Source organism: Capra hircus, chromosome 15 (genome assembly GCF_001704415.2).
Source record: "Capra hircus breed San Clemente chromosome 15, ASM170441v1, whole genome shotgun sequence".
Classification (NCBI taxonomy): Eukaryota; Metazoa; Chordata; class Mammalia; order Artiodactyla; family Bovidae; genus Capra; species Capra hircus.
In genome coordinates, this window is record NC_030822.1 from 43,013,494 (window position 1) to 43,032,350 (window position 18,857).

Consider the following 18,857-nt stretch of genomic DNA (forward strand, 5'->3'; position numbering starts at 1 on the left):
CACACGCCCCACTCTGTGTAGCTAACAGGCAGAGCCCTTGTGTGTCGTGTAGAGAGGACAGGGATCAGGCAGGGAAGAAAATGGATGTGTAACTCTGCTGTCAATCTCCAGGGGATTATGTTTCTTTTTATTTGTTTTCCAGGTTAGAATACACAGAGCACCAAGGAAGAATCAAAAATGCAAGGTGAGCTTGGACCTTCTTTCTGTATATAAGCCATCCTGGTTTGGTTGCTTAGTGGGCAGTCAAGGAGGCTCTGAATATCTGTTCCCTGTCTGTCGAACAGTCTTTGATACTGTCGTGATCTTAGGGAATGAGAAGGGGGGGAGGGGGGCCTGGCTTGATGTGGCCTCTGTCCCTCACTGCCTCCAGGCTGAGCTGCCTTCACTTTTTGCTGTCTACGCATGTTTAATCTGAAGGGAACTCTGGAGGGAGCCAAAGATAAATCAAGGCTAAAGGTTTTCCCTGTCTTCAGCAGGCTCCTCCTTCCTGCCTTAGGGCCCTCTGGGGAGACCTGGCTCAGGGAATCAGTTCCCCAGCCTTGCCTGGCCTCAAAAAGAGCCTTTATTGCTCTGCAAGGTGTGGCTGAAGGCCAGACCTGGGGAGGCCCTGCTCCCTCAAGTAGATTCTCTGACTACCCTCTTCCTGCCTCCAGCCATACTTGCTGACTCCCTTCCATGGGGGTCCTCCGCTCTCCTGCCATTAACCCCAGGGCCATCTGATGCTGTGTCCTGTCACAGAACTAGGGCTGTAGAATTCAAAGGACCTGAAACTGCTGGCTTTCCCCTCATGGACCAGCTTTGGCGAGAGATCACACGATTGTGTTGCTATGGCAGCGGCACTGTTGACACGCCTCTTTGGGGGACAGTCACAAACAGCAGGTGCAAACCAGTCAGGAAAAGAGTGTGTGCCGTGGGACGTGTCATGCTGCTCGGCGGGCAGCGACTCTTGGGGACAGATGTTGCATCTGCCGTGTCTGGATGGGGTCACGGCTGATCCAAGGACAGCAGCATCAGTTACCTGGTGTCTCAGTCAGTCTGTCTCCCACAGACCACATGGCAGACTCCCCTCAGACCTCAGAGACAGCTCAGCCTGGGGCCCTCACTGATGTCTCTTCCTGGGTGCTTTGCCCTTCAAGCCCTCCACCTCCCTTCTTTCTTTCTCCCCCATCTTAAAATCCAACTTTATTGGGGCTGAGAAGAATAGAAATGAGGAGAAATTAAAAGCGCAGTTGACTGTGAAAAGACAATTTTTGTAACATTTCTCAATTCGAAGGATAAGGTAAGCATTAAAAAAAAAACTAATACCGACTTGGCAGTGAGCTGCACTTTTTTGGGTGACTTTAGTAGAAAAGCCCAGTTTGAAACATTCTTCAGATTCTGAATTTGCCTTGTCAGATGAATATTGAAAACAGTTATTTTCATCATTGTTTCCTTGATGCTCTGTTACATTTTACAGAAATCATTTTTCATATTGTTGTTCAGGGAAGCTCACAGTCAGATTGAAAAGAGGCGTCGGGATAAAATGAACAGTTTTATTGATGAACTGGCTTCTTTGGTACCAACGTGCAACGCGATGTCTAGGAAATTAGATAAACTTACTGTGCTGAGGATGGCTGTTCAGCACATGAAAACATTACGAGGTGAGATCCCGGCTTTATTGTTTTTTATGCCCTTGCTCACAAATGTTACCACCCTTACTTAGAATATCCCTGCCCCGCTAAGGCCAATGTTTATTACTTGCAAATGTGTAGCCTTGAGGAGTATACCAGTCATTTTCAGCAGCAGACATTATGCCAAATGAAATCGGCATTAGCAAGCTTCTGTGGGTATCAAGATGCAGTTTTGCTCTCCTGCATCCCCAGAGGGTAGAGGCTGAGTGCCATGCATGTGTGTGTGTACGAACCCAGGTTACATTACAGAGAGGCACACATCCCATCTTGCATATGTGTGGACCTTGCCCATACAATGATAAACATCAGAAATGTAGCTGCCCTCCATGACACAGGAAACTCTGTTCCAGTTTTTAAGAGGAAAAATTCGTTCTGGTTCCTTTTGAAGAGTGAGTCACTGGTTGACGGCACTTGCTACATTTTATTGTTGAGTGAACACTGATGATATTTTCATCTTCCTGGAATTTTCCCAAACCAGATCAACTCTTTATAAGGGAGGCAGTGTTTTCCTTCTTTTCCGAGTGTGGGGAGGGTGAGAAAACAGAGGCAGAAACGTGGAAGTGACTTATCCAAACCACAGGAGAAATCTGAACTGTGGCAGGCATTTTAGGGAAGGCCTTCCCTGGAATTTTCCACAGCTAGACTTGGACTATTTGAGGAAATTGGAAAGTAGGCGCTCACTCAGATCTCTGACCTGCGTGGTAAAAAGAATTACGTCTTTTATATTTCTACAAAGCCACCAGAAATGAGAAGTAGCTGGTTTTGTCTTTTGACCTTGATTCAAAAATATAAGTGTTGTATCCTGGGCTTGGAGAATGGCATTTTAAAATTCATATTAGGGAAGATAGAGATTAAATCATTACAACTAATTTCTGTTTCATTGGAAAGAAAAGAGTGGCAGAACTCAAGTGATCCTAAAAAGCAGGGGTGTGGATCAGTAATATGCTCCTTGTTAGTTCATTTGAAAGTCACAGACAGGTTCTGTTTCCCTCCTTCCTGGTGGTCTTTGGAATTGTCATGAGCTGTTTTAGTTTATCTCTTCACTGTGCTACTAACCGTTCTGCAGATTAGATTCCAAGTTGTTTACTGCTGGCATTCTTCTCTAAGTTATTCTCCCAAAAGATGCCAGATTGACAGCCTTTTAAACATAAGTCTTATGCCCTTTCAGTCCTGAGAGCTCAAGTTGCATTTACTGAAGTAATGCATTTCTCTGGGTTGCCAAGCTCATTTAACTCAACCCTGATGAAGAGGAACTCACAGCAAACGCCTTCCACAGTGTATTTACTCAGGGCCTGGCAGACTGGATGACTTCCCAAGAACATTTAGAGTGGTGATTTGAGCACCCGCTAGACAACCCATTTAATATAGATGTTGTGGGGAGGGAGCATCCTAGGAGTCTCGACCAGTTTGTTTCTAGAGCTTCCTTCTCTATTAGAAGCAGTTTCTAAACTTCTGTTAGCTCCTGAATTTTTGCTGTGGTGACAAAAACAAGCTTGCTAAGTCTCCTGTGGTCAACAGTGTTCACTTTTCGATGATATTCTCTTTGGCGTTAGAGGCTTCTGTCCAAAGCCAGAGCTCGCCTTATCTCCGCCAAGGAGAGAGAAGATAAAATGTAGCTCCCAGGGGGTAGGGGCAAGGCTGTGTCTGGAAGGCTTGAGGCAGTCGAGTGAAACGAGACATTATCTGAAAATAAAGTGTTCCAACTCTTTCTCTTTTTCTCCCCCGGAAGGTGCCACCAATCCATACACAGAGGCAAACTACAAGCCGACTTTTCTGTCAGATGATGAACTGAAACACCTTATTCTCAGGGTATGTTGCAATTACGGGATTGTTTTTACACAAGTGTGTGGGAATTTGATGTCTCAACACTGAACTTGTTTAGGCCCACTTCCTCTGTCAGGGTCTCCACCTTGTTCTTACTGTTTGAACAGGCCTCACATCTCTTCCCTGGGACCCTCCTCTTCTACCCTCACTCAAACAAAAATGGAAGGTCTAGGGACTTTAAATCAGAAGAGCAGGATTTTGTTAAAAATAGGAGGTAATCAAGAATCCCCTTCCTGCATGTGAAGGTTTTAGAAAGGGACTGAAACTAATAACCATTGAGAATTTCTCTCATCCTCACTTGACCACTAACATAGAAACAGCCACCTAAAACCTTTCTACTAAAATTCCATCAAAACAACAAAGCTTCCAAAGACGTCGCAGCCCTGGGGAGGAAGATGAGTGGAGGAGGCAGGTGCTTTCACCTGCCTGACCGTAGCACTCGCTCCTCTGGCTGGCCTCTGCAGGAAGGCAGCTGGGGTGGCGCCGTGGGAACCTGGCTTCTGTGCAGAATCAGGTCTGCTCTGGGCCAAGCAAGATTTCACCTGGAAACTGAAGAGAGAGACACTAAATTCAGAGACATGTCCTCTTGCAAATAGTAGAAAGAAAACCAGAGAAACCTAACTTAAGGGAGGAATACCTGCCCCATCTCCCCCCAGCCAGGGCTGCCCTCGCATCTCTGAGCAAAAAGTTTGCAAGGCCCCAGCATAGAGGGTAGTTCCTCTGTTTTTCTCCATCTTCACTACCCATTTTCAGCTCACCCTGGCTTCAGGCCCCCTGTTAGTCTGGCCTCCCTGTTCATTCCAATAGTGTCTGCCCATCCCCTTGTGACATGCTGTATTAAATGCAAGGAACAGGATGTTATGAGTCAACAGAGCTTTGTTTCTCAAGCATAGCCAGTCCTGGTTAGGCAGCGAGGGGCTGCTGCGGAGGTTCAGGGAGGTCAGCAGGAGCCAGGCCCTCTCTGTCTTCTTGCACCACCCTGCTGAGCCAGATTTTTCACCTTGGAGGGAGATGGTTATGCCAGGTTTCAGTAGCTCACCAGCCAGGAAGAGGGCAGGGGAGACTCCAGGCCAGCTGCGCTTTGTACCAGGAAAAGGCATGCCTTCCTAGAAGCACGGGAGTAGACTTCAGCTGATCTTGAAGACGCCACCTGGCCCCCAGAGGTGCAAAGCAGGTTGCAGCACAGGTATCTAGATCTTCCAGCCTCCAGAGGAGCAGCAGGCACCAGAGGGGTCAGGAGCCTCCAGAGGAGCAGCAGGCACCAGAGGGGTCAGGAGCCTCCAGAGGAGCAGCAGGCACCAGAGGGGTCAGGAGCAGCGGATGGCACACGTTCTTTCCAGAGCCACATCCGTCTGCTGGATTTCCCTCCAGTGGTGGCTGATTTAAAGTCATGACCCGGTGTGGACCTGCAGCTGTGGTCTGGTTGGCCTGGGGTCGGGTGGGGCTGGTGCCTCCTTGCAGGAGAAGCCATCTCATTAGTGCCGCATCTGGGACAGCTGTCACAGCACCCTCCCTGGCTCTCTTGTGCATGAATTATTGTTAGGCGAGGGTTTCTACATCTTGTGTAGGTACAGTTCGTCTTTTTGAACTTCTCTGTCAATCTGTTAATTGGTTAGTCCCACATTCCAGCTTATCACCAGCGATCCTTCAGAGCTTTGTGTGACTTATAGATTGGATAGGCATAGCCTCTGTCTTCCATTTTCATTTGTTCACTAATTCAACATTTTAGTACTTAATGGGTTTTGCATGGCACTGTCCTACGAACATCCGATCACTGATTAACACCTTAGGGTGGAGGCGAGGCTTCTCAGCAAGTTAGTGATGGTCATTTGGTTACCTCTCAAGGCAGACTCGGAGGACTCAGCGCTGCACTCACCTTGCCATCCTTCTCATAAAAATGTCCTGGTTCAAGGAGGACATACTAGGATTAAGATATGAACTGTCTCTGCAGCATCTCCAGAGAAGCCATCAGGGCTGGCTTCACAGGTGTGCAACCCTTGCAGCTACATAGGACCCGGTACTTGGTTTAATGCTCTGCTGCTGCCATCTTGAAGACTGTGTTTTGAAAACAAGGGTCCCTGCATTTTCATTCTGTCCTGGACCCCACTAATTATGTAACTGGTCCTGATCACCATATTGGTAATTTGGTGTTTTTTAAAGAAATGCATATATGTATGTACACATAGAAAACAAGTTCCTTTTACAACAACAAGTGTTTAGTAATTGTTGCTGCTTTTCTAAATGATTCTCAGTTAGATGCTCATACTTATCAGGGTCTGGAATAAGGGTTTTAATGCTGTTCAAGTGAAAGACTTCATCTTGGGCCTGCCTTTTCTGCTTCTCTCTCACATACAACGTCAGTGGTGATCTGTCTTCTCTCATGGAATGTTTCTCATTTCTCTGCGCTGTCTCAGTGTCTGGGAAGCACTGTCTAATTCCTTGCCACTTCTGGATGCTGAGCCCCTGGGAATTTGCTTCAGCAGACAGCAGGGTCCACTCAGATGATGTCTGAACCGTTTGGCCGCAGGACCTGGACTTTCAGTCTCCCTTACCAGTGCAAATCTGACTAATTGCTTTCCTTACCAAGTGCTTTCAAAAATACCTTTAATGACTGGCATGTCAAGGAGCAGTGAGCCTGACTGGTTTATGGCGTCTGGAACCTGTACCTGCCGAGCTTTGAAAGTGAGGCAGCCCCTTGGGTTCCGTGTCACTCATTAACTCGGCACCGTTCTCCCTGAGGCCAAGCCTGCCTTTATTTCCCCAGCCCTGGGGGCTCCTGTTCTCACCCCTCTGCTCTCTGGCTGGCCCTCAGCCTGGCTCCTTCACCTGCTGGTGCTCATCTGCCCGACTGAAGCGGAGTCGGAATGTTTTGTGCCTCCGCTACACTGACTGTATTCACCGGCCTCTGGAACCTTCTCTCCCTCCCCTGAATGTGTTGAAATCCACTCCGCTTGTCATCAGCTTGGGCCTGAGTCTGCTCAGCATCTCTTCCAGGATGTCCCAGGCACTTTCTTTCCAAGCACCTTTTGAGCCATATCACTTCATTAATGAAAAGCCTCAAAATACTCTCTTCTGTAGTTGAGATATGAGGTTGTCTGCAAGGCAAATGAGGAAGTTATTAATACCCTCTTTTTCTTGACAGAATGAGGCTTCTAGCAGATGGTGCTTGGGAAGTGGCTTCCCCCTCACTGTCATCCTTTGCCCCCAGGCCAGCGCAGAGGCCTAAGTTAGGAAAGGATCAGCCCTAGCTTCCTTCTGGCAGGTGGCCTGCCGGGCCCTCTCACAGCAGTAGTGAGTCTGTCCCCTCTCACTCACGTCTTTTAGCCCAGCACAAGTGCACGTACCATTCTGTTACCTTCTGGTGCGTGAATTCATTTCCTTAGTTCTTTGAGTTTAACTGCATCCCAAAGGCCCTTTTGTGGAAAAGGGAGTAGGTTCTTTATTAGCATGTGTATGTGTGCTGAGTCGCATCCGACTCTTGCAACCCCATGGACTACAGCCCACCAGGCTCCTTTGTCCATGGGATTTCCCAGGTATGAGTACTGGAGCGGGTTGTCATTTCCTTCTCCAGGGGATCTTTCCAACCCAGGGATCGTACCTGTGTCTCTTTGAGTCTCCTGCATGAGCAGGCAGATCTGAGCCATTGGGAAAGCCCCAGGTTCTTTAGTAGTCTATTCCAAAGAACAGACCGAGGACCAGCAAATAAAGAAGGTAATGATGCATGTGGTTTAGTCTGTGGTAGCTGAGTATACTCAACGAACATGAGTGTGAGCAAACTCCGGGAGATGGTGAAGGACAGGGAAGCCTGGTGTGCTGCTGTTCGTGGGGTCGCAAAGAGTCGGACCTGACTGAGCGGCTGAACAGCAGCAACCTGAGAATAGAGCAAGTACATGGTAGAGCGGGGAGCACTCTCCCCAGAAGGCCCCAGCAGGGGTTCTTAGGGGTCATCCATCTGGAGAGCCCTGGGTAGGCTTCAGTCACATTTGCACAAAACATCCTAAGCTCTCATGTTCCATGGCTTCAGTATTTATCTGCCTTAGTCTGTCCAACGAATACTGCCCTGTCTCCACAGCTATCTTTGTCGACACTTTGGATTTTTGCCTGTATTTAAAATGAAGAGGTGAAAGAATGTCAGGAGAAATTTTTGCTTGGCTTTTCTTGTCTCATTTAGGATATAAACAGCTCATCTCTGCATCAGGGAATAAAACTTGAGAGTAGTTGTTCTCAGCCCTGTGGACATTAGAATCGCTTTAGGGTGGGGGTAAGTAGGGGAGGGGGTAAAAATCATACCAGTGATCCGGCCCCACTCTATACCATCAGCATAAAACAACAAAAGCAGACCACACTTCAGGTGCTGAACCCACTGTTCCAGAGAGCTCCCTCGAAATGGAGGTGTTGAAGTCTTGGACAGATGGTGGCTTCAATATTTGAGAGGGAATTTTGACCCTAAGGTTTCCTTCTAGTCTCAGATTCTATGATATTATAGTGTTGTTATACTTAGAACAATGAAATGGATTTCTCTGGACCTTCATGCAGTCAAAGGAAAAATCTTAAACCGAGTTCTCCTTCGAAACAAAACTCTGTAATTGGACTTTCCCTGGTAATCATTAGTGATACATGTGTGTATGTCTGCCTTGGAGAGAATCTTATCATTCTCAGAAGGTATTTGTTCTAAGCATCCTGTTCTCAGGACACCTGTGAAACTGTCAGTGACTGCAGTCCCATGCTTTGGACACTTAGAAAATAAATCCTTATTTGCTATCAGAGTGATTATAAGTCATGTCTCCTAAAGTGTGATAAATTGACTATCCATTTCTCCTGATTAGGCAGCAGATGGATTTTTGTTTGTCGTAGGATGTGACCGAGGGAAGATCCTCTTTGTGTCAGAGTCTGTCTTCAAGATCCTCAACTATAGCCAGGTACTGTCCCTGTTCCCATTGGTGGTGGGCAGCCTTACAGTGGCCAAAAAGGCTACCCCACTTCTCAGAATAATTAATAGACAAGTGATACGTGAAATGCTTCTATTGTTCCCCAACCCCATCCTTCTTCCAGAAAATTCGTAACACAGAAATGAATATAAACTTAGAAAACTTCCTTTAATATGCTTCCATTGGGAAGTTTGACCTTAATCAGCCTTGTAACTTTCTCACTGCTGCAAGTGTAGGGGTAGGGAGACAAGGGGCTGTTTGACAGGGAAGACAGACAGTACAAGGCCAGAGAATAAGAAAAATGGGAATCTACCCGTACTGTATCTACAATGATGTATCACTTATTAGCTCTATTGAACCTCAGCATCCTCTATAAAATGATTGTAACAATCCATACATTCTATGACTGTTTGTAGAATCATATAACTATTTAAGTAAAAGCTTCTAGAAAAGAGCTTATCACCTGTTTTGTCCCTAGAGTTTTTATTCATTTTTTTCATTCATTCACTCATGCTCATACCGGTATTTGCATGGAAATTTGGTAAAGCAGAAGAATTGCAGTATCAAAATAACATTTATATAAATTAATGTAAATTTCATGTTTCCAACGTGTTTTGCTCTTTTCAGTCTTAGAGCAAAGCTGTGGAGGAAGTTATTTATAACTCTGCTAACAATTAGGCTAGTGAGGCATATAGTATGACACAACTTGTTTAAGAACAGAGGTCTAATGGAGCTAGAGTCAGAGCCCACGCCCTGCATTCCTCCCGCTGAGGTCTTGGAAGGGAATCTGTGGGCGTGGGAGGTAAAGGGATACACGCTGTGAAAGCCTTTTGCCTTAGAGGAGCGTGAGCTGTTGATGTGGGTGAGCCCTTGTCCCTTCTTCTCAGTGCCTCATTCATGGTGTCCTTATCTAGGCAAAGTGCCTGGACGTGTGTCCATGTTAACGTGTGAAATACTTAAGATTCTCATGCTTAAACGTGCAGAGTAAAGGCAAAGCCCTTATATTCCGCGTGCCGTTGACTTGTCCTTCTTGGTGATGCATTCCCACAGAATGATCTGATTGGTCAGAGTTTATTTGACTACCTGCATCCTAAAGATATCGCCAAAGTCAAGGAGCAGCTCTCCTCCTCCGACACTGCACCCCGGGAGCGGCTCATAGATGCAAAAAGTGAGTTCGGGAGCCGCCGAGGGCCAGGCTGCGCGGTGTGTGCTCTGTCGGCCTCAGCGGCTGGGTTCCTACCTCTCTGCCCTTTATCTGGGTCACAAGTGCTCTTTGGCTGAATGGAATTATTATATTACTTCGTATTTGTTTCTATTCTGGTTTACATGAAGAAGAAAAAACTTCAATGTCCAAATTCATGAGGGGAAAAACAACCATTTTAATTTGATTCTTTCTGATTTTTAGTCAGTTTTTTTTTTCAGGATCTAGAATCCCCAGTTGTATGTTCCTGAGTTAAAAGGGTTCACATCAGTTTGATTTGTTCCCACCAAAAAATCACTTCTGTGTGTCTGAGTTGTACTCATGCAGCCTTGTAAGATGAAAAAGTATAAATATGATATCTCTCTGACCAAAGTGGTTTCTCTTGAGGTCCCTCCCCGCCACCCCCCGACCTGCCTCCCTGCTTCCTCGTGGCAGTGGTGGAGCACCACTCACGTCCTCCCCGGCTTCCTGCTCCTGCACCTGCCCCCCTGCCTGCCTGAGCTCTCTCCCCCTTCAGTCCCACGGGGAGCTCTGTACTCCAGCAGTGAAGAGCGTGGACTCCGAGGTCAGAGGCAGGGCTCGAATCGTGGCTCCACCATTTACTAGCTGCGTGACCTTGAGCAAGTTACTTAACCTCTCTGTGCCTCAGCTTCTTTCCCTGCACAGTATCACCGACTTCATCAGGTTGCTGTGAGGATTTACTATGCTAAAAACATACAGCACACTGTTTCCAGCACATAGTAAGCACAACGTTGTATTTACCTTGGCCCAGTGCCGTCATAGCCTAACTAGCTTCCTGCTCCCAGGCTCTCCATTATACTCTCTGGAAGGAAATGACCACCAGTGGAATCTCCTTTAAGTCATCCTTTTCACTAAGGCACTCCTCATCTTCCTACAAGTACAATGTAGTCCCTGCGACCTGCTGCCCTTTATAGTCTGGTCCTGCAGTTGTCTTAGTGCCCTCAGGAGGAAGAGGTGAATGCTGTTCGGTCCTTGCCTCTAAGGCCGTTACCCACGTAGTCAGGGCGATGAGGAGACAGCACTGTGTATAATAAGTGCAGCCATAGACGTAGTACCAGCCGCAGAGAATGATGACTCATCCGCATGTGGGTGTGGGCACATGCATCATGGAGTAGGTGACAGCTCCAGGTGGGTTTGAAAAGATGAATTAATATTTGCCAGGTGATGAAGGGAGGAAAGTAGCAGAAGAAATGATTGGTGGATGGGGGCAGAAGGGTGGTGCTGGGGTTTGCTGGTGCTGCGGGAGAAAAACATTCAGGGGAGGGGGAGGGCTGGACGACACAGACCTTCTCATCCGTGAGGACGCAGTGCAGGACTGCGGGGTGGAGGGGCGGGGGGAGGCAGGCTCAGATCCCCGTGAGGACACAGTGCAGGACTGCAGGGTGGAGGGGCGGGGGGCAGGCTCAGATCCCCATGAGGTTGCAATGCAGGACTGCAGGGTGGAGAGGCGGGGGGCAGGCTCAGATCCCCATGAGGTTGCAATGCAGGACTGCAGGGTGGAGGGGCGGGGGGCAGGCTCAGATCCCCGTGAGGACGCAGTGCAGGACTGCAGGGTGGAGGGGTCGGGGGGCAGGCTCAGATCCCCGTGAGGACGCAGTGCAGGACTGCGGGGTGGAGGGGTCGGGGGGCAGGCTCAGATCCCCGTGAGGATGCAGTGCAGGACTGCAGGGTGGAGGGGTGGGGGGGCAGGCTCAGATCCCCGTGAGGACGCAGTGCAGGACTGCGGGGTGGAGGGGTCGGGGGGCAGGCTCAGATCCCCGTGAGGACGCAGTGCAGGACTGCGGGGTGGAGGGGCGGGGGGGCAGGCTCAGATCCCTGGCTTCTGTGCTGACAAGTAGCCCATGTTTCTATCAGGATAACAGTCAGGCTTTTCTCCAGAGATTGTAATTCAGTTGGTCCAAGACTAGAATTCAAACCACAAATATGAGCCACATATATGATTTTAAATTTCCTGATAGCTACATTTGAAAAAGTAAAAATAAATGCAAAACTTATTTTAAAACTATCTTTTATTTAATACTCAATCCAAAAGGAAGTCTCTCTGATTTTTTTTTTTTGCACTATGTCTTTGAAATCTTGGGTATATTCACATGTTCAGCACGCTTCCAGTTTGAAGATCCCAGCAGCTGCATGTAGCTAGTGGCTCCCGCACTGGGCGGCACAGGTCTAGAGTGGGGCTCAAGCATCTTCAGGTGGATACAGCATCTGGGGGTTCTGGTGTCCAGCCAGGCTTGAGAACTCGAGCCAACCCTGTTGCCTCTGTTCCGTTCCAGTGTCCAGACCCTGCCCACTCTCCAGGTCCCGGCCCACTTTCTGCCTCCTCTGGGAAACAGCGGTTGTTTCTGCCCTTTATTTGGCACTTTTCAGTCATGCACCGTGTGTGGCGTGGGCACAGTCCGTCCGGTCAGCTTCCATCCCCCCCTCTCAGCTCCCGCTGAGGAGCGGGTCCCGTGTGTATTTCTTTGTTCCCCGGAGCGCGTAGTCCGTCCATCAGTAGCTGCATTCTGCATGTTCTAGAAGACCGGCAGGCGGACAGCACCCCATGCGCAGAGCATCTGTGCAAGCCTGTGAGGAGGAGTGTTGCTGTCAGGCCCCTGTTACAGAACAGAGAGGCAGGAAAGAAAAGGCTTTCTTCAAGGGCATGCTCTCCTGCCTGACGGACAACACGACCCTCAGTTTATCACGTTTTGTGTATTGATTTGCAGCTGGACTTCCAGTTAAAACAGATATAACCCCTGGGCCATCTCGATTATGTTCTGGAGCACGGCGTTCTTTCTTCTGTAGGATGAAGTGTAACAGGCCTTCAGTAAAAGTGGAAGACAAGGATTTCCCCTCCACCTGCTCCAAGAAAAAAGGTAACCACTTAAGAGTTCATTAAATCCTTTCACGGGTGAGGCTGGCCTTTCCACAGAGGGGCTCTCAGTAGGGCGTGGGCTCAGAGCAGGCGGGTAACAGGTTTGCAGCCAGGACCTCTGTGGCCCTGCTTCTGTGAGGGCAGCTGGGGAGCCGCGGGGAGGCGGGAAGCCCTGACAGATTCATGGAAAGGCTTCCTCTGTTTCAATTCTGTTTGTTTTCGTGTGGCTGGGGAAGAGTATTCTCAGTCACAGTTCCCTGTGTCCCCAGCACCCGCCAGAGTTACCCTAGGTTCACCAGTGCCTACAGGCGGCTAGGAGCAGTGGACATGCCATTTCTCTTCCACAGTGAAGTGTTTCTTCTCACCTTGCTGCCCCCTCCCACTCTGAACTCTCCTCTGAGTTCTTTCTGTTGGTTCCTTTCCAGCCCTCTTAAGAGGAGTAGATACATACACAGTCCGTAGGTAATGTCACCTACCCACGTGCCTTTCAATGACATTTATATGCCAGTAATCTCCAGGTTCATAGTTCTAGCCCACACTGCTCTTTTGAACTCCAGATTTGTAAACTAACTGCTTATTTAATCTATCTGCTTGGACATCTCAAGAGCATCTCATAGGTGATAGGCATGGAAGTAACCACCCAGGCTTCCTCTGGAATGTTACGGCGGCTCCTCGCATCTAGCTGTGTGTGCTGAGAGCCTGGGAGACACCTTCTCCCCATTTCCCTCCGCCCTGACCTAGGGTTCTTGCTGCTATGAATCACCCCTGAAGAAGTGTGTTTGTTACTGCCATTACTCGATCGAGGCTGTCCTGGGTCTCATGAGTCTGTTGAAGTACTTTCCTCACGCTTTCCAGCCCTTCCCATGGCCAGAGTGACCTTTCTAAAAGCAAATCTTTGTATCCGTCCCCTGTTTCAAACCCTTCATTGGTTCCCATTGCTCTTGAAGAAAAGTTTAAAATCTTTAATGTGACCCTGTAGCGCTCTACCTTGACACTCCTCCATAGGTTTGAGCCGTGCAGACCTCCGTTTGATGCCTCCAACCCCTTTCCACTCAGTATCTGCGCACGTGGTGTCACCTCTGAAGGAAATGCCTCCCTCGCCACTGGCTCCCCTCCCTGGCTCTCTGCAAACCCCCCTTCAGAGTGGACCCCGATGTCTGTCGCTCAGTCCCTCAGACTGCCTTCTGTCTGCATGGCACACCCTGCAGGTTTTCCTTGTAACACTTGCTCCCATTGCAGTTATGGAGTCATTTGTGGGTTATTTGTTTGAAGTACCTCCCCCCCATTAGACTGTAAATTCCACAGAGGCGTGCCTGACTTGTTTTCCACTCTTTCCCAGTAACTAGCACAGATCTGATGCTTGGTAAACATTCCATAAGAATGTGTCTACTGGGACTTTCCTGGCAGTCCTCCATGGCAAGGGGGGCACAGGTTTGAGCCCTGGTTGGGGAACTAAGATCCCGCGAGCTTCGACACAAGGCAGCCCGCCCCCGCCGACAAAAAAAAAATATGCGTACTGTTGAAATTCACGGATGCTTCACGCTTAACGTGTCCCACACTGAAATCTTTCTCCCTCTCCTCTAAAACACACTCTGTATTCTCTCCCCTGAGTCAACAAATTGTACCTGTAACCACTCAACCTGAAAAAGTTGAACTCATCTGTGTTTTCTTTTTTCATCCCAAATATTTGATACTCAGACCAGATCCCAAAAGTTCAGCTCAGAAATTCCCCTGCGTCCTTTCTGCCTCCCCCTTATCTCCACAGCACTGCCATCGTGAGTCCCCGGCATCTCTGGCTGATTACTATCCTCCTCCTGGCTGTTACTGTCTTCCAGTCCCCCACCGCCCCCCGTCACTAAAGCATCCAAATCACAATGTGATTTTGCTGTTTCCCCACTGTAAGTGCCCTTGGAAACTCTCCATTTCCAGTCTGGAAAAGGTTAACACCTTTGTGAGCAAATGATCCAAGGCCCCAACAGTATGCTGCCAACCTGCCTTCCCAGCACTTACCCCCAGCACCTCCCTTTTCACTTCACCTGCACGGAGCGCTCTGCTGTTTGCTGTACAGGATGCCCCTCTGGGTCTTTGTACCTTCTCACCCTTTACACATTCTGGTCCTTTAGCCAGTGCCCATCCCTCCCAGCTCTCCTCCTACACAGGTCTTCTGGGCAGCCTTCCTCTGCCAGGGGGATTGTGCTGCTCCTTCCTTGGTGTATGTGATGCCCATTTGGTGTCATCATTGCTACGAAACACACATGACACTGGATCATGCCTGATCTTTCTGTCTTTCTCTTTCACTTGATGCTATCTTCTGGACAGTAGGCTTTGATTTTTATATTTTCAGTCCCTCCCTACATCTCAATGCCTGATAGGCTGCCTGTGCTTCCAGGCCCCAAAGCCCCACTGACATCGGACTTTGCTTTCCAGCAGATCGAAAAAGCTTCTGCACAATCCACAGCACAGGCTATTTGAAAAGCTGGCCGCCCACAAAGATGGGGCTGGATGAAGACAACGAACCAGACAATGAGGGGTGTAATCTTAGCTGCCTTGTTGCCATCGGACGGCTGCACTCTCACATGGTTCCACAACCGGCAAACGGGGAAATCAGGGTGAAGTCAATGGAATATGTCTCCCGGCACGCAATAGATGGGAAGTTTGTTTTTGTAGACCAGAGGTAAGAGTCTTCACATTACCCTTGGACTGTCTTGGCAGCAGATTTTCAACCTTGAGTAAAGCAGAGCAGACTGGGCCATTGGCTGCCTTTCTTAAGGATAGAGAGGTGGAAGTGATGGGTGGATCTGCTGAAAAATGAGACCTAGTGGGTTATCATCATAAATACAGACATTTTCTCCATGTCATTCTTGGGCAGGTAGAGACAGTGAAGTGGGGTGGCTTGATGTCCGTGGCTAAGAGAGAAATAATAGGCATAACATGCTATCTGAATCTATGGAGTGTTCCATTAATTACTGTAATGTGAGTTCTGGGATGTGGGACTTTGAAAAGATTATCTGGTCTTGAGCTATCAATACAGTAATCATTGGCTATAGTAACCCCATATATTTAATCAATTAAAGTTAAATAAAATGTGAATTTAAATTCCCCCAGCTCACTAACCACATTTCAAGTATCAGTAGTCACATGTGGCTTCCCTGGTGGCTCAGCTATAAAGAATCTGCCTGCCAATGCAGGAGATGCAGGTTCAATCCGTGGGTCAGGAAGATCCCCTGCAGAGGGGAATGGCACCCCACTCCAGTATTCTTGCCTGAGAAATCCCATAGACGGAGGAGCCTGGTAGGCTGCAGTCCATGGGGTCACAAAGGATTGGATACAACTTAGTGACTAAACAGCAACAGCGGCTAATGGTACTGGAACGGAACATTTCTGTCTTCACAGAAAGTTCTGCTGGACAACACTGATCTAGTCCGGTCTCATTCTTTATGGCTGATGAACTGAGGCTCAGCCTAAAGACCAGCCCCCTCCAAGACTCATAACTCGTTGGCCGTAGACCTGGGCTAAGAACCCAAATTTCCACTGCTCTCTGCTGCTTCCTTACAAGTATCCACAGGCTAGCAATTTTTCTGGCTACTGGAAATAGCCAGTCACTAAATACTAGAAAAGGAGGCAGCCGCTTCTCAAGGTCCCTATGGGCCCCACAACTGGGGCTTCTGGTCACTCTGATAAAAAGCAGGCAGTAAATTAGAGAAGTTTTGACCTGGAGTTTAGAGTCCTATCACTTTTTTTTAATCTAAAAGTTACTACTTTTAAACCTAAAATTTGATGTCTTGTGCTAACAGCCGCTTTGAAAGTCTTTGCTTTCTCTCTCTGTTTTTATAACCCCGATTAAAGTCAGCTTCATGAGAAAGAACAAAATCCGTGTAATAAGCCCTCTGAACCCACCCAGCTTTGACCTTGTTTTCATTGGCTGTAGCAGGAGTCATCCACTGCAGAGATCTGTTAATTGTCTGAATGTTATTTTATCAAAAAAAAAAAATTTTTTTTCCCTTTTAGGGCAACAGCTATTTTGGCATATCTACCACAAGAACTTCTAGGCACGTCGTGTTATGAGTATTTCCACCAAGATGACATAGGACATCTCGCAGAATGTCATAGGCAAGGTAAGCTGCTGGGCTGTACACCAGTTCTGAAGTTTCAAGTGTCCTCCTTCTAGACATGTCCATGGACCCTTGCAGAGAAATCTGCCCCTGTGAGGTGGGAGTCAGCCAGCCCAGGGACCTGCAGGCCAGAATGTCTGGGAGGAGAGGGTGCTGCTCCTTCCCCCAGGCCCCATCTACCCCCTTCCAGATAACCGCCCACCCCGACTGCCTAGTAGATCTCTACACGGGCTGGAGCAATTTCTGGAAGGCACCTCTGGTTCAGAGGGTTTCCCTGGACTATGTAAAGATTTAGTGTGGCCCAAGCGGATCTAATTTCCTACAAATCCCTGCACCGCCTCCTGCATTTTCCTCTTGGTTAATGGCGTGGCCACATACATAGCCTCCTGAGACAGTAGCCAACATTGAGTCCCTCCTTGACTCTTTCCTCCGTCGGAACTGTTCATTCATCTCAGCCATGCATCTCCAAGGAGGCCCCTTTCTGCCAAGCCCCTGATGCAGCCCTGGTACCCACCTGATAATTGTGATGGACTTGCCTCTGACCCGCCAGTCCATCTTCTATTGCTGTCCCGCTTATGTTCTGACAGACTGAGCCTGACAGTCACATCTGTGCTCAAAACCCCCTGCGCAGTCACCTTTGACAGATGCTCAAGACCCTCCACGTCCTGGCCCTGAGCCACCTCCCTAGCTTCACCTCCCGACCCGATCCCTGTCTGCAGAGGCCTTGTCCTCCAGACTCACTGACATCTCACTGTTCCCACTCCCACCCCAGGCCCTGTCACTCCTCAGGTAGCACTGGGTTCTTCCCTCCTTCCTTTTGGCAAACTTGTATTCACCCCTGAAGGCTCTGATCTCCTCTGCGTAGCTGTCCCTCATTCCTCTCCTAAGGGTGCAAGTCATATCCTGTCTCCTCTTTTATCTCCAGTACTTGGCACATGAAGCATACTTGCTACATGTTTGTTACATGAAAGAATGAGGTTTCCATGGGTGAGATGCCGTCTGAATCCGGATGTCCTCAGGCTTTATGATGGGGAGATTACATGGTCCCTGTGGACTGAGCCTTCTTGTGTGGCATTCACTTCATAGATGAATCCAGCTAGATGTCTAGAATGCACTGTTATTTCCTTTATTTCATACACTCTGAATAGTGACAGGTTCACAACCCAACTGGAAGGCTCAGAAATCAGGCCCTCAGAAACACCCTCTTCTCTGAGGTGCCACCTCCCATGGCTTATTAAAGAGGGGATGGCCTTGAAGCCTGAGCGCATTTAGGATTTGGTTAGTTTAATGCATTGTTCTGAGGAAACAGCAATGTTCCTGGTTTCTTTATATTTTCAGTTTTACAGACAAGAGAAAAGATTACCACTAATTGCTACAAGTTTAAAATCAAAGATGGCTCTTTCATCACACTGCGGAGTCGGTGGTTCAGTTTCATGAACCCTTGGACCAAGGAAGTAGAATACATTGTCTCCACGAACACCGTTGTTTTGTAAGTGTCTCTCCATTTCAGAAGCTCCCTTGCTTCAAGGAGGAATGCCTTGGGCCCCTCACCCGGGAAAGGCGGTACAGGCAACAGCCAGTATCCCATCCTTTACTGTCATCTTGCTAATATCCTGGGAAGCCTCAGGACTGGCAGAAGCCAGAAGGTGGCTAACAAAGGACACGCTTCAGTACTCAGAACTCTCAGGCCCCCAGCTGCTGGAAAGGCTCTCGGAGACAGCAGCCTTTCCTTCCCGACAAAGCAGCCAGCCTTTGAGTTCAAAGGCTCACCAGCCCATACGGGCCTTGGCGGAGGAGGGATGGGGATCTGTGCCCCCCAGGCTGGTGGCCTGAGCACTCACCGCTGCGGAATGCCGCCTCAAAGGCTGCCAGCTGCTGGGCGAGCAGGGAAGGGAAGGCCCCTCTCTGCCGGCTGCTCCCTGCATCTCCTTCCTGGTGATGTGCAACCCCCCACCCGTAGGTAGAGCTGACTGAGGGGCTGCGGTCGGTGCCCTGCTGGCCACCTGGAGAGGAGCCTCATGGCAGCGGCGGTGGCCGCTGCATCACCACCCCTGCGGGACCGCACCCCGCGTGCGCTAGGAAGGCCAGAGCCCCGGACACTGTCTGCCGTGTCCTCTGACAGCGAGGAGATGCACTGAGCCGCTCAGACACTTCGTTTTCTGGCCTGTCCAGGTCCAGAGTGGACACCGGACACCTTGGCCAAGGTGAAAGGTGCACAGTTCTGGGCGGGCCTGACTCACGTTTCCT

At 48.8% G+C, this 18,857-nt stretch overlaps 1 protein-coding gene across 4 annotated transcripts in view; it reads left to right on the top strand.

Annotated features, from left to right (window-relative positions):
- The window catches only part of ARNTL (aryl hydrocarbon receptor nuclear translocator like), a 110,124-nt gene that overhangs the window by 80,705 nt on the left and 10,562 nt on the right, over positions 1 to 18,857 (top strand). For 3 of the 4 annotated variants that reach the window (XM_018059578.1, XM_018059579.1, XM_005689602.3), the window contains 9 exons: positions 143 to 184; positions 1,483 to 1,640; positions 3,400 to 3,479; positions 8,321 to 8,413; positions 9,473 to 9,590; positions 12,350 to 12,499; positions 14,926 to 15,172; positions 16,507 to 16,613; positions 17,949 to 18,099. In XM_018059578.1, the coding sequence (XP_017915067.1) occupies positions 143 to 184; positions 1,483 to 1,640; positions 3,400 to 3,479; positions 8,321 to 8,413; positions 9,473 to 9,590; positions 12,350 to 12,499; positions 14,926 to 15,172; positions 16,507 to 16,613; positions 17,949 to 18,099 (1,146 nt within the window). The remainder of the gene's footprint in view (positions 1 to 142; positions 185 to 1,482; positions 1,641 to 3,399; positions 3,480 to 8,320; positions 8,414 to 9,472; positions 9,591 to 12,349; positions 12,500 to 14,925; positions 15,173 to 16,506; positions 16,614 to 17,948; positions 18,100 to 18,857) is intronic. The other variant, XM_018059580.1, reaches the window with a different exon arrangement.